General features: G+C 37.9%; 1 protein-coding gene across 3 annotated transcripts in view; it reads left to right on the plus strand.

Moving 5' to 3' along the window:
- The first annotated feature begins 209 nt into the window (after window positions 1–209).
- LOC131102431 (uncharacterized) overlaps window positions 210–14,886 on the plus strand; it is a 17,331-nt gene continuing 2,654 nt past the window's right edge. The window contains exons 1-4 of one of the 3 annotated variants that reach the window (XM_058048103.2): window positions 210–407; window positions 762–857; window positions 13,708–13,936; window positions 14,451–14,538. In XM_058048103.2, coding sequence (XP_057904086.2) covers window positions 13,734–13,936; window positions 14,451–14,538 — 291 coding nt within the window. In that variant the 5' untranslated portion in view covers window positions 210–407; window positions 762–857; window positions 13,708–13,733. Of the gene's footprint in view, window positions 408–761; window positions 858–13,550; window positions 13,937–14,450; window positions 14,539–14,886 lie in introns of those variants that run through there. The other 2 variants (XM_058048102.2, XM_058048104.2) reach the window with 2 other exon arrangements.

Below are 14,886 nucleotides of genomic sequence, written 5' to 3' on the forward strand. Positions count from 1 at the left end.
TTTGTATGAAATGATAAAAAAGTGTATATATGTATGTATAATGCTGTAGAATTAAAAAGTCATCCTTTCCACGGGCTCATCCTCACACGTGCCTAACAAAAACAACCAATAACAATACAGTATGGTGCGTGGTTGCCTTCTCCATCCAGCCAATCGCATTCAAGCATACACACGAGCCAAGACAAACCTGACAGTAATTAAAATTAATCTCTGTGGCGACTCCAGAATCAGGAAAAGCCGAAAAAACTAACAAATTATTACTAATTCTTTAATATTTTTGTTAAATAAAGCATTGAAACAACTCCATTATATAAAATACGTCAGAGTAGCAACTCGACTACTATCAGCTTGATGAGAAGATGACCAGAAGAACTACAATAACATCAAACAAACGACAGAATCTTCTGGTAAGTTTCTAATAATTTTGAGACAAACGAGTGAAGAGAGTACTAAAATAGTATAACGTTAAACTTTCGTCTATCGCGGTTAATTGGTATTATTGCTCAATTAGAAATTGAATATTTTTGTACTTTGCGCATAGAACAATGCTAGCTAGCTGTTTACAACTTACTCAATACGTTTTTTAAGCTATTATTAAAGCCTTCTGGACATCAAATAACACCACTATAATCACCTTTACACATATTAAATATAATATAGTTGATATAATAAGAGAAAATAAGGTTTTAAGACATAGATAATTGTGTTAAATCTGCTGTCAGGTTTAGTGCGCGTGACCAGTTTTTGTTTACTTTTGACAGCTCTACCTCAGCTCTGTCTTTTCTGGCCGTGCGTCACGTGACCCTGCTGGCCCCCCTCCAAACCGGAACGGATCCAAGCAGGATTTACTACAACAGGTGTGTCCCTTCATAAGCTTCCCCATCTGTCCTCTCATTTTGTTCTCGTTTCTTCCGGGGCCCCATTCATCCTTCAGTCCTCATCAATCAACTCCTTTTTAGGGTGTGGGCGGAGCTTAAGCCTCACTAGGATATATACAGTGTTGATTCATTGCTTAGTTATCATAGGGGCAGACCCTTTTTACATGGTCTGACTGAGACATGAACCAAAAGTGAGTCCGAGTCCGTTGCCAGGTTTAGTAATAAACTGCAAAATTAGTCAGCATAAGCAAAAACCACTATCTTCTCATTCATTTTTTTTTTTGCTTTTTGCCCCCCAAAAGTTGTAATAATCTAATAATTGTCCAAATATCAATGTCAAAGATATAATTTTTTTACAGGAAATAATACGGTAATCACTCATTCAGACTGTGATATATTTTTGTAGCTAGAGTAGAGAAAATCTGCATACAATCTTCTAAATACGATTTTAAACACCATTAGAGACCCCTAGACATGAACTAACACCCCTATAGTCACATTTAGACTAGTAATACGCATTATATTAGACGTAACAAGAGTAAAAAGGACATATAAGACTTAAATACGCTCATAAAAATGATATGTGTGCTGTGTCGGGGAGCTGAGTGGCCGGGGGACAGGAAGACGTTAGGTCAGCTATTCAGGGTGGCGTTCAACAACCGTAGCAACATGTGGCATGTTTTTTTCAACTTGCTTTTTTCAGTTTTTTTTCAGTTTTTTCAACTTGCTTCCAATGCACTTTTTTGGTGAAAAAAAAAAAAGGGAAACCTCACACACGCTCAACAGGGGCCCCAGAAGCACCCAAAAATGGCATAAATGCCAGAGTTTGAGGGCACTGATTTTTGACAAAAAACGTAAGGGGTTAGTATGTCGTTTTTTTCAGTTTTTTCAACTTGCTTCTAATGCACTTTTTTGGTGAAAAGAACAAAAGAAATCTCACTCACACTCAACAGGGGCCCCAGAAGCACCCAAAAATAGCATAAAATGCCAGTGTTTGAATTTGGTCATTTTTGACAAAAAACGTAAGGGGTTAGTATGTCGTTTTTTCAGTTTTTTTCAACTTGCCTCTAATGCACTTTTCTGGTCAAAAACACAATGGAAACCTCACACACGCTCAACAGGGGACCCAGAAGCCCCCAAAAATAGCATAAAATGCCAGTGTTTGAATTTGGTCTTTTTTGACAAAAAACGTAAGGGGTTAGTATGTCGTTTTTTTCAGTTTTTTCAACTTGCTTCTAATGCACTTTTTTGGTGAAAAGAACAAAAGAAATCTTACTCACACTCAACAGGGGCCCCAGAAGCACCCAAAAATAGCATAAAATGCCAGAGTTTGAATTTGGTCTTTTTTGACAAAAAACGTAAGGGGTTAGTATGTCGTTTTTTTCAGTTTTTTCAATTTGCCTCTAATGCACTTTTTTGGTAAAAAAAACAAGGAAAAACTCACACACGCTCAACAGGGGACCCAGAAGCACCCAAAAATGGCATAAAATGCCAGAGTTTGAATTTGGTCATTTTTGACAAAAAACGTAAGGGGTTAGTATGTCGTTTTTTTCAGTTTTTTCAACTTGCTTCTAATGCACTTTTTTGGTGAAAAGAACAAAAGAAATCTCACTCACACTCAACAGGGGCCCCAGAAGCACCCAAAAATAGCATAAAATGCCAGTGTTTGAATTTGATCATTTTTGACAAAAAGCGTAAGGGGTTAGTATGTCGTTTTTTCAGTTTTTTTCAACTTGCCTCTAATGCACTTTTCTGGTCAAAAACACAATGGAAACCTCACACACGCTCAACAGGGGACCCAGAAGCCCCCAAAAATAGCATAAAATGCCAGTGTTTGAATTTGGTCTTTTTTGACAAAAAACGTAAGGGGTTAGTATGTGGTTTTTTTCAGTTTTTTCAACTTGCTTCTAATGCACTTTTTTGGTGAAAAAAAACAAAAGAAATCTCACACACGCTCAACAGGGGCCCCAGGAGGACCCAAAAATAGCATAAAATGCCAGAGTTTGAATTTGGTCTTTTTTGACAAAAAACGTAAGGGGTTAGTATGTCGTTTTTTTCAGTTTTTTCAACTTGCTTCTAATGCACTTTTTTGGTGAAAAGAACAAAAGAAATCTTACTCACACTCAACAGGGGCCCCAGAAGCACCCAAAAATAGCATAAAATGCCAGAGTTTGAATTTGGTCATTTTTGACAAAAAACGTAAGGGGTTAGTATGTCGTTTTTTCAGTTTTTTTCAACTTGCCTCTAATGCACTTTTCTGGTCAAAAACACAACGGAAACCTCACACACGCTCAACAGGGGACCCAGAAGCCCCCAAAAATAGCATAAAATGCCAGTGTTTGAATTTGGTCTTTTTTGACAAAAAACGTAAGGGGTTAGTATGTGGTTTTTTTCAGTTTTTTCAACTTGCTTCTAATGCACTTTTTTGGTGAAAAAAAACAAAAGAAATCTCACACACGCTCAACAGGGGCCCCAGGAGGACCCAAAAATAGCATAAAATGCCAGAGTTTGAATTTGGTCTTTTTTGACAAAAAACGTAAGGGGTTAGTATGTCGTTTTTTTCAGTTTTTTCAATTTGCCTCTAATGCACTTTTTTGGTAAAAAAACAAGGAAAAACTCACACACGCTCAACAGGGGACCCAGAAGCACCCAAAAATGGCATAAAATGCCAGAGTTTGAATTTGGTGATTTTTGACAAAAAACGTAAGGGGTTAGTATGTGGTTTTTTTCAGTTTTTTCAACTTGCTTCTAATGCACTTTTTTGGTGAAAAGAACAAAAGAAATCTCACTCACACTCAACAGGGGCCCCAGAAGCACCCAAAAATAGCATAAAATGCCAGTGTTTGAATTTGGTCATTTTTGACAAAAAACGTAAGGGGTTAGTATGTCGTTTTTTCAGTTTTTTTCAACTTGCCTCTAATGCACTTTTCTGGTCAAAAACACAATGGAAACCTCACACACGCTCAACAGGGGACCCAGAAGCCCCCAAAAATAGCATAAAATGCCAGTGTTTGAATTTGGTCTTTTTTGACAAAAAACGTAAGGGGTTAGTATGTCGTTTTTTTCAGTTTTTTCAACTTGCTTCTAATGCACTTTTTTGGTGAAAAGAACAAAAGAAATCTTACTCACACTCAACAGGGGCCCCAGAAGCACCCAAAAATAGCATAAAATGCCAGAGTTTGAATTTGGTCTTTTTTGACAAAAAACGTAAGGGGTTAGTATGTCGTTTTTTTCAGTTTTTTCAATTTGCCTCTAATGCACTTTTTTGGTAAAAAAAACAAGGAAAAACTCACACACGCTCAACAGGGGACCCAGAAGCACCCAAAAATGGCATAAAATGCCAGAGTTTGAATTTGGTCATTTTTGACAAAAAACGTAAGGGGTTAGTATGTCGTTTTTTCAGTTTTTTTCAACTTGCCTCTAATGCACTTTTCTGGTCAAAAACACAATGGAAACCTCACACACGCTCAACAGGGGACCCAGAAGCCCCCAAAAATAGCATAAAATGCCAGTGTTTGAATTTGGTCTTTTTTGACAAAAAACGTAAGGGGTTAGTATGTCGTTTTTTTCAGTTTTTTCAACTTGCTTCTAATGCACTTTTTTGGTGAAAAGAACAAAAGAAATCTTACTCACACTCAACAGGGGCCCCAGAAGCACCCAAAAATAGCATAAAATGCCAGAGTTTGAATTTGGTCTTTTTTGACAAAAAACGTAAGGGGTTAGTATGTCGTTTTTTTCAGTTTTTTCAATTTGCCTCTAATGCACTTTTTTGGTAAAAAAAACAAGGAAAAACTCACACACGCTCAACAGGGGACCCAGAAGCACCCAAAAATGGCATAAAATGCCAGAGTTTGAATTTGGTCATTTTTGACAAAAAACGTAAGGGGTTAGTATGTCGTTTTTTTCAGTTTTTTCAACTTGCTTCTAATGCACTTTTTTGGTGAAAAGAACAAAAGAAATCTCACTCACACTCAACAGGGGCCCCAGAAGCACCCAAAAATAGCATAAAATGCCAGTGTTTGAATTTGATCATTTTTGACAAAAAGCGTAAGGGGTTAGTATGTCGTTTTTTCAGTTTTTTTCAACTTGCCTCTAATGCACTTTTCTGGTCAAAAACACAATGGAAACCTCACACACGCTCAACAGGGGACCCAGAAGCCCCCAAAAATAGCATAAAATGCCAGTGTTTGAATTTGGTCTTTTTTGACAAAAAACGTAAGGGGTTAGTATGTGGTTTTTTTCAGTTTTTTCAACTTGCTTCTAATGCACTTTTTTGGTGAAAAAAAACAAAAGAAATCTCACACACGCTCAACAGGGGCCCCAGGAGGACCCAAAAATAGCATAAAATGCCAGAGTTTGAATTTGGTCTTTTTTGACAAAAAACGTAAGGGGTTAGTATGTCGTTTTTTTCAGTTTTTTCAACTTGCTTCTAATGCACTTTTTTGGTGAAAAGAACAAAAGAAATCTTACTCACACTCAACAGGGGCCCCAGAAGCACCCAAAAATAGCATAAAATGCCAGAGTTTGAATTTGGTCATTTTTGACAAAAAACGTAAGGGGTTAGTATGTCGTTTTTTCAGTTTTTTTCAACTTGCCTCTAATGCACTTTTCTGGTCAAAAACACAACGGAAACCTCACACACGCTCAACAGGGGACCCAGAAGCCCCCAAAAATAGCATAAAATGCCAGTGTTTGAATTTGGTCTTTTTTGACAAAAAACGTAAGGGGTTAGTATGTGGTTTTTTTCAGTTTTTTCAACTTGCTTCTAATGCACTTTTTTGGTGAAAAAAAACAAAAGAAATCTCACACACGCTCAACAGGGGCCCCAGGAGGACCCAAAAATAGCATAAAATGCCAGAGTTTGAATTTGGTCTTTTTTGACAAAAAACGTAAGGGGTTAGTATGTCGTTTTTTTCAGTTTTTTCAATTTGCCTCTAATGCACTTTTTTGGTAAAAAAACAAGGAAAAACTCACACACGCTCAACAGGGGACCCAGAAGCACCCAAAAATGGCATAAAATGCCAGAGTTTGAATTTGGTGATTTTTGACAAAAAACGTAAGGGGTTAGTATGTGGTTTTTTTCAGTTTTTTCAACTTGCTTCTAATGCACTTTTTTGGTGAAAAGAACAAAAGAAATCTCACTCACACTCAACAGGGGCCCCAGAAGCACCCAAAAATAGCATAAAATGCCAGTGTTTGAATTTGGTCATTTTTGACAAAAAACGTAAGGGGTTAGTATGTCGTTTTTTCAGTTTTTTTCAACTTGCCTCTAATGCACTTTTCTGGTCAAAAACACAATGGAAACCTCACACACGCTCAACAGGGGACCCAGAAGCCCCCAAAAATAGCATAAAATGCCAGTGTTTGAATTTGGTCTTTTTTGACAAAAAACGTAAGGGGTTAGTATGTCGTTTTTTTCAGTTTTTTCAACTTGCTTCTAATGCACTTTTTTGGTGAAAAGAACAAAAGAAATCTTACTCACACTCAACAGGGGCCCCAGAAGCACCCAAAAATAGCATAAAATGCCAGAGTTTGAATTTGGTCTTTTTTGACAAAAAACGTAAGGGGTTAGTATGTCGTTTTTTTCAGTTTTTTCAATTTGCCTCTAATGCACTTTTTTGGTAAAAAAAACAAGGAAAAACTCACACACGCTCAACAGGGGACCCAGAAGCACCCAAAAATGGCATAAAATGCCAGAGTTTGAATTTGGTCATTTTTGACAAAAAACGTAAGGGGTTAGTATGTCGTTTTTTCAGTTTTTTTCAACTTGCCTCTAATGCACTTTTCTGGTCAAAAACACAATGGAAACCTCACACACGCTCAACAGGGGACCCAGAAGCCCCCAAAAATAGCATAAAATGCCAGTGTTTGAATTTGGTCTTTTTTGACAAAAAACGTAAGGGGTTAGTATGTGGTTTTTTTCAGTTTTTTCAACTTGCTTCTAATGCACTTTTTTGGTGAAAAAAAACAAAAGAAATCTCACACACGCTCAACAGGGGCCCCAGGAGGACCCAAAAATAGCATAAAATGCCAGAGTTTGAATTTGGTCTTTTTTGACAAAAAACGTAAGGGGTTAGTATGTCGTTTTTTTCAGTTTTTTCAACTTGCTTCTAATGCACTTTTTTGGTGAAAAGAACAAAAGAAATCTTACTCACACTCAACAGGGGCCCCAGAAGCACCCAAAAATAGCATAAAATGCCAGAGTTTGAATTTGGTCATTTTTGACAAAAAACGTAAGGGGTTAGTATGTCGTTTTTTCAGTTTTTTTCAACTTGCCTCTAATGCACTTTTCTGGTCAAAAACACAACGGAAACCTCACACACGCTCAACAGGGGACCCAGAAGCCCCCAAAAATAGCATAAAATGCCAGTGTTTGAATTTGGTCTTTTTTGACAAAAAACGTAAGGGGTTAGTATGTGGTTTTTTTCAGTTTTTTCAACTTGCTTCTAATGCACTTTTTTGGTGAAAAAAAACAAAAGAAATCTCACACACGCTCAACAGGGGCCCCAGGAGGACCCAAAAATAGCATAAAATGCCAGAGTTTGAATTTGGTCTTTTTTGACAAAAAACGTAAGGGGTTAGTATGTCGTTTTTTTCAGTTTTTTCAATTTGCCTCTAATGCACTTTTTTGGTAAAAAAAACAAGGAAAAACTCACACACGCTCAACAGGGGACCCAGAAGCACCCAAAAATGGCATAAAATGCCAGAGTTTGAATTTGGTGATTTTTGACAAAAAACGTAAGGGGTTAGTATGTGGTTTTTTTCAGTTTTTTCAACTTGCTTCTAATGCACTTTTTTGGTGAAAAGAACAAAAGAAATCTCACTCACACTCAACAGGGGCCCCAGAAGCACCCAAAAATAGCATAAAATGCCAGTGTTTGAATTTGGTCATTTTTGACAAAAAACGTAAGGGGTTAGTATGTCGTTTTTTCAGTTTTTTTCAACTTGCCTCTAATGCACTTTTCTGGTCAAAAACACAATGGAAACCTCACACACGCTCAACAGGGGACCCAGAAGCCCCCAAAAATAGCATAAAATGCCAGTGTTTGAATTTGGTCTTTTTTGACAAAAAACGTAAGGGGTTAGTATGTGGTTTTTTTCAGTTTTTTCAACTTGCTTCTAATGCACTTTTTTGGTGAAAAAAACAAAAGAAATCTCACACACGCTCAACAGGGGCCCCAGGAGGACCCAAAAATAGCATAAAATGCCAGAGTTTGAACTTGGTCTTTTTTGACAAAAAACGTAAAGGGTTAGTATGTCGTTTTTTTCAGTTTTTTTCAACTTGCTTCTAATGCACTTTTTTGGTAAAAAAAACAAGGAAAAACTCACACATGCTCAACACGGGACCCCAGAAGCACCCAAAAACGGCATAAAATGCCAGAGTTTGAATTTGGTGATTTTTGACAAAAAACGTAAGGGGTTAGTATGTCGTTTTTTTCAGTTTTTTCAACTTGCTTCTAATGCACTTTTTTGGTGAAAAGAACAAAATAAATCTCACTCACACTCAACAGGGGCCCCAGAAGCACCCAAAAATAGCATAAAATGCCAGTGTTTGAATTTGGTCATTTTTGACAAAAAACGTAAGGGGTTAGTATGTCGTTTTTTCAGTTTTTTTCAACTTGCCTCTAATGCACTTTTCTGGTCAAAAACACAATGGAAACCTCACACACGCTCAACAGGGGACCCAGAAGCCCCCAAAAATAGCATAAAATGCCAGTGTTTGAATTTGGTCTTTTTTGACAAAAAACGTAAGGGGTTAGTATGTCGTTTTTTTCAGTTTTTTCAACTTGCTTCTAATGCACTTTTTTGGTGAAAAGAACAAAAGAAATCTTACTCACACTCAACAGGGGCCCCAGAAGCACCCAAAAATAGCATAAAATGCCAGAGTTTGAATTTGGTCTTTTTTGACAAAAAACGTAAGGGGTTAGTATGTCGTTTTTTTCAGTTTTTTCAATTTGCCTCTAATGCACTTTTTTGGTAAAAAAAACAAGGAAAAACTCACACACGCTCAACAGGGGACCCAGAAGCACCCAAAAATGGCATAAAATGCCAGAGTTTGAATTTGGTCATTTTTGACAAAAAACGTAAGGGGTTAGTATGTCGTTTTTTTCAGTTTTTTCAACTTGCTTCTAATGCACTTTTTTGGTGAAAAGAACAAAAGAAATCTCACTCACACTCAACAGGGGCCCCAGAAGCACCCAAAAATAGCATAAAATGCCAGTGTTTGAATTTGATCATTTTTGACAAAAAGCGTAAGGGGTTAGTATGTCGTTTTTTCAGTTTTTTTCAACTTGCCTCTAATGCACTTTTCTGGTCAAAAACACAATGGAAACCTCACACACGCTCAACAGGGGACCCAGAAGCCCCCAAAAATAGCATAAAATGCCAGTGTTTGAATTTGGTCTTTTTTGACAAAAAACGTAAGGGGTTAGTATGTGGTTTTTTTCAGTTTTTTCAACTTGCTTCTAATGCACTTTTTTGGTGAAAAAAAACAAAAGAAATCTCACACACGCTCAACAGGGGCCCCAGGAGGACCCAAAAATAGCATAAAATGCCAGAGTTTGAATTTGGTCTTTTTTGACAAAAAACGTAAGGGGTTAGTATGTCGTTTTTTTCAGTTTTTTCAACTTGCTTCTAATGCACTTTTTTGGTGAAAAGAACAAAAGAAATCTTACTCACACTCAACAGGGGCCCCAGAAGCACCCAAAAATAGCATAAAATGCCAGAGTTTGAATTTGGTCATTTTTGACAAAAAACGTAAGGGGTTAGTATGTCGTTTTTTCAGTTTTTTTCAACTTGCCTCTAATGCACTTTTCTGGTCAAAAACACAACGGAAACCTCACACACGCTCAACAGGGGACCCAGAAGCCCCCAAAAATAGCATAAAATGCCAGTGTTTGAATTTGGTCTTTTTTGACAAAAAACGTAAGGGGTTAGTATGTGGTTTTTTTCAGTTTTTTCAACTTGCTTCTAATGCACTTTTTTGGTGAAAAAAAACAAAAGAAATCTCACACACGCTCAACAGGGGCCCCAGGAGGACCCAAAAATAGCATAAAATGCCAGAGTTTGAATTTGGTCTTTTTTGACAAAAAACGTAAGGGGTTAGTATGTCGTTTTTTTCAGTTTTTTCAATTTGCCTCTAATGCACTTTTTTGGTAAAAAAAACAAGGAAAAACTCACACACGCTCAACAGGGGACCCAGAAGCACCCAAAAATGGCATAAAATGCCAGAGTTTGAATTTGGTGATTTTTGACAAAAAACGTAAGGGGTTAGTATGTGGTTTTTTTCAGTTTTTTCAACTTGCTTCTAATGCACTTTTTTGGTGAAAAGAACAAAAGAAATCTCACTCACACTCAACAGGGGCCCCAGAAGCACCCAAAAATAGCATAAAATGCCAGTGTTTGAATTTGGTGATTTTTGACAAAAAACGTAAGGGGTTAGTATGTCGTTTTTTTCAGTTTTTTCAACTTGCTTCTAATGCACTTTTTTGGTGAAAAGAACAAAATAAATCTCACTCACACTCAACAGGGGCCCCAGAAGCACCCAAAAATAGCATAAAATGCCAGTGTTTGAATTTGGTCATTTTTGACAAAAAACGTAAGGGGTTAGTATGTCGTTTTTTCAGTTTTTTTCAACTTGCCTCTAATGCACTTTTCTGGTCAAAAACACAATGGAAACCTCACACACGCTCAACAGGGGACCCAGAAGCCCCCAAAAATAGCATAAAATGCCAGTGTTTGAATTTGGTCTTTTTTGACAAAAAACGTAAGGGGTTAGTATGTCGTTTTTTTCTGTTTTTTCAATTTGCCTCTAATGCACTTTTTTGGTAAAAAAAACAAGGAAAAACTCACACACGCTCAACAGGGGACCCAGAAGCACCCAAAAATGGCATAAAATGCCAGAGTTTGAATTTGGTCATTTTTGACAAAAAACGTAAGGGGTTAGTATGTCGTTTTTTTCAGTTTTTTCAACTTGCTTCTAATGCACTTTTTTGGTGAAAAGAACAAAAGAAATCTCACTCACACTCAACAGGGGCCCCAGAAGCACCCAAAAATAGCATAAAATGCCAGTGTTTGAATTTGATCATTTTTGACAAAAAGCGTAAGGGGTTAGTATGTCGTTTTTTCAGTTTTTTTCAACTTGCCTCTAATGCACTTTTCTGGTCAAAAACACAATGGAAACCTCACACACGCTCAACAGGGGACCCAGAAGCCCCCAAAAATAGCATAAAATGCCAGTGTTTGAATTTGGTCTTTTTTGACAAAAAACGTAAGGGGTTAGTATGTGGTTTTTTTCAGTTTTTTCAACTTGCTTCTAATGCACTTTTTTGGTGAAAAGAACAAAAGAAATCTCACTCACACTCAACAGGGGCCCCAGAAGCACCCAAAAATAGCATAAAATGCCAGTGTTTGAATTTGGTCATTTTTGACAAAAAACGTAAGGGGTTAGTATGTCGTTTTTTCAGTTTTTTTCAACTTGCCTCTAATGCACTTTTCTGGTCAAAAACACAACGGAAACCTCACACACGCTCAACAGGGGACCCAGAAGCCCCCAAAAATAGCATAAAATGCCAGTGTTTGAATTTGGTCTTTTTTGACAAAAAACGTAAGGGGTTAGTATGTGGTTTTTTTCAGTTTTTTCAACTTGCTTCTAATGCACTTTTTTGGTGAAAAAAAACAAAAGAAATCTCACACACGCTCAACAGGGGCCCCAGGAGGACCCAAAAATAGCATAAAATGCCAGAGTTTGAATTTGGTCTTTTTTGACAAAAAACGTAAGGGGTTAGTATGTCGTTTTTTTCAGTTTTTTCAATTTGCCTCTAATGCACTTTTTTGGTAAAAAAAACAAGGAAAAACTCACACACGCTCAACAGGGGACCCAGAAGCACCCAAAAATGGCATAAAATGCCAGAGTTTGAATTTGGTGATTTTTGACAAAAAACGTAAGGGGTTAGTATGTGGTTTTTTTCAGTTTTTTCAACTTGCTTCTAATGCACTTTTTTGGTGAAAAGAACAAAAGAAATCTCACTCACACTCAACAGGGGCCCCAGAAGCACCCAAAAATAGCATAAAATGCCAGTGTTTGAATTTGGTCATTTTTGACAAAAAACGTAAGGGGTTAGTATGTCGTTTTTTCAGTTTTTTTCAACTTGCCTCTAATGCACTTTTCTGGTCAAAAACACAATGGAAACCTCACACACGCTCAACAGGGGACCCAGAAGCCCCCAAAAATAGCATAAAATGCCAGTGTTTGAATTTGGTCTTTTTTGACAAAAAACGTAAGGGGTTAGTATGTGGTTTTTTTCAGTTTTTTCAACTTGCTTCTAATGCACTTTTTTGGTGAAAAAAACAAAAGAAATCTCACACACGCTCAACAGGGGCCCCAGGAGGACCCAAAAATAGCATAAAATGCCAGAGTTTGAACTTGGTCTTTTTTGACAAAAAACGTAAGGGGTTAGTATGTCGTTTTTTCAGTTTTTTTCAACTTGCTTCTAATGCACTTTTTTGGTAAAAAAAACAAGGAAAAACTCACACATGCTCAACACGGGACCCCAGAAGCACCCAAAACGGCATAAAATGCCAGAGTTTGAATTTGGTGATTTTTGACAAAAAACGTAAGGGGTTAGTATGTCGTTTTTTTCAGTTTTTTCAACTTGCTTCTAATGCACTTTTTTGGTGAAAAGAACAAAAGAAATCTCACTCACACTCAACAGGGGCCCCAGAAGCATCCAAAAATAGCATAAAATGCCAGTGTTTGAATTTGGTCATTTTTGACAAAAATCATAAGGGGTTAGTATGTCGTTTTTTTTTCTGTTTTTTTCAACTTGCCTCTAATGCACATTTTTGGTAAAAAAAAACAAAACAAAACAAAACAAGGGAAACCTCACACACGCTCAACAGGGGACCCAGGAGCACCCAAAAACGGCATAAAATGCCAGAGTTTGAATTTTGTGATTTTTGACAAAAAACGTAAGGGGTTAGTATGTCGTTTTTTCAGTTTTTTTTTTACTTGCTTCTAATGCACTTTTTTGGTGAAAAAAACAAGGGAAACCTCACACACGCTCAACAGGGGCCCCAGAAGCACCCAAAAATGGCATAAAATGGCGGCATTAGAGGGCGCTGATTTTTGACAAAAATCATAAGGGGTTAGTATGTCGTTTTTTTCAACTTGCCTCTAATGCACTTTTTTGGTAAAAAAAAAAAACAAAAAAAAAAAAACATGGGAAAACACACACAACAGGGACCCCAGAAACGGCATAAAATGGCGGTGTTTGCGGGCGGTGATTTTTGACTGTTGTGGGATAATGACATAATAATAATAATAATAATAATAATGATAATAATAATAATAATAATAATAATAAAAGGTGATCAGGTCTGATGCTTGTGCGTTTCACAGAACATCATTGAACACCTAGTGACCAGTATAGAACAGCACATATCACAGTGTCTTTGAATGCCTCATACAGTATTTGTACTTTTATTTCATATAACACATAGTATGCTCAAGTGTTTCATTTTAAGCAAGATACTGTGTACAATATGCGTATTTTGTGAGTATCACTTGGGAGTATTTGTGGCAAAGGTTTGGCTAAAGTAAACAAGCAGCTGCTGGTCTGGCCTGGGTGTATTTTTATAAGTAAGCCTTGCGTCTTCATCTAATCCACTTTAAGGAGCACAAGGGGTCACATCCTCTAAAGTAGACACACATACTGTATATACCGTATACACCGTATACACCGTATATACTGTATATACCGTACGACACTTAGTGGACGCACATCAGTTGCAGCGCTTGCACGTCTTCATCGGCTTCTCTTCCTTACAGATTTGTCCTGCCGTTTGGAAAAAGGAATGGATTCCATCTTGTCACTGGGCGCCTCCTTCAAACACTTGAGCAGCGCCAACACCGGCACCCCCAAGAGAGGCGCTAAAGGCCGCAGGAGCAGCTTCACGCGCCGGGCGAGCATCAGCAGACGGAGAAGTCTTCCCTGCAGCAGCCAGAAGGTCCCGGATTCGTGGCTGAGAGTCTACCAGGCGGAACTCAAGCAAGAAAGGTCGGCAAACTGAAACTGAAACTGTCCAGCGTTATCAGGGGCTTTGTCCGCAAGTCATGCAGTGGTTTGTACAGATCGGTGTTGTCAGTTTCTTAATAGGATTTCCATTCTTGGGGCTTCACATTTTTTTAAACCCCTTTTTATAATTATGTCTTGGATGAATTGGTAAGGGGCTGCACGGCGGGCAAGTGGTTAGCGCGCAGACCTCACAACCAGGAGACCCGAGTTCAAGCCCACCCTCAGCCATCTCTGTGTGGCGTTTTCTCCGGCTTCCTCCCACATTCCAAAAACATGCTAGCTTAATTAGCGACTTCAAATTGTCCATAGGTATGAATGTGAGTGTGAATGGTTGTTTGTCTATATGTGCCCTGTGATTGGCTGGCCACCAGTCCAGGGTGTACCCCGCCTCTCGCCCCCCCCCCGTGACTCTCCTGAAGCGGTAGAAAATGAATGAATGAATTGATAGGGATGCTTGAGAGTGGACTAATGGGCTTGTGGGCCGTTTTGTGTTCAGGAAAAGGCAGCAAGCAACACTTGCTAAGAAAAACGCTGAAAGGTCCGTGAGAAAGACCCACTTCAGGAGCCATCACTGCCTGCCAAGGGTACGTAACGTGACTTGAACTGATTTGAAGTGCTTCTGTTTTTATCAACTTGCTTCAAATGTAGTTTTCTGGTAAAAAAAAAAAAAAAAAAAAAAAAACAACAATGGAAACCTCACACACCCAAAAACAGCATAAAATGCCAGAGTTTGAATTTTGTCATTTTTTGACAAAAAACGTAAGGGGTTAGTATGTCGTTTTTTTCATTTTTTCAACTTGCTTCTAATGCACTTTTTTGGTGAAAAAAACACGGGAAACCTCACTCACGCTCAACAGGGGCCCCAGGAGGACCCAAAAATAGCATAAAATGCCAGAGTTTGAATTTTGTCATTTTTGACAAAAAAACGTAAG

This window comes from Doryrhamphus excisus, linkage group LG7, assembly GCF_037039965.1.
Source record: "Doryrhamphus excisus strain RoL-2023G ecotype Guam linkage group LG7, RoL_Dexc_Guam_v1.1, whole genome shotgun sequence".
NCBI lineage: Eukaryota > Metazoa > Chordata > Actinopteri > Syngnathiformes > Syngnathidae > Doryrhamphus > Doryrhamphus excisus.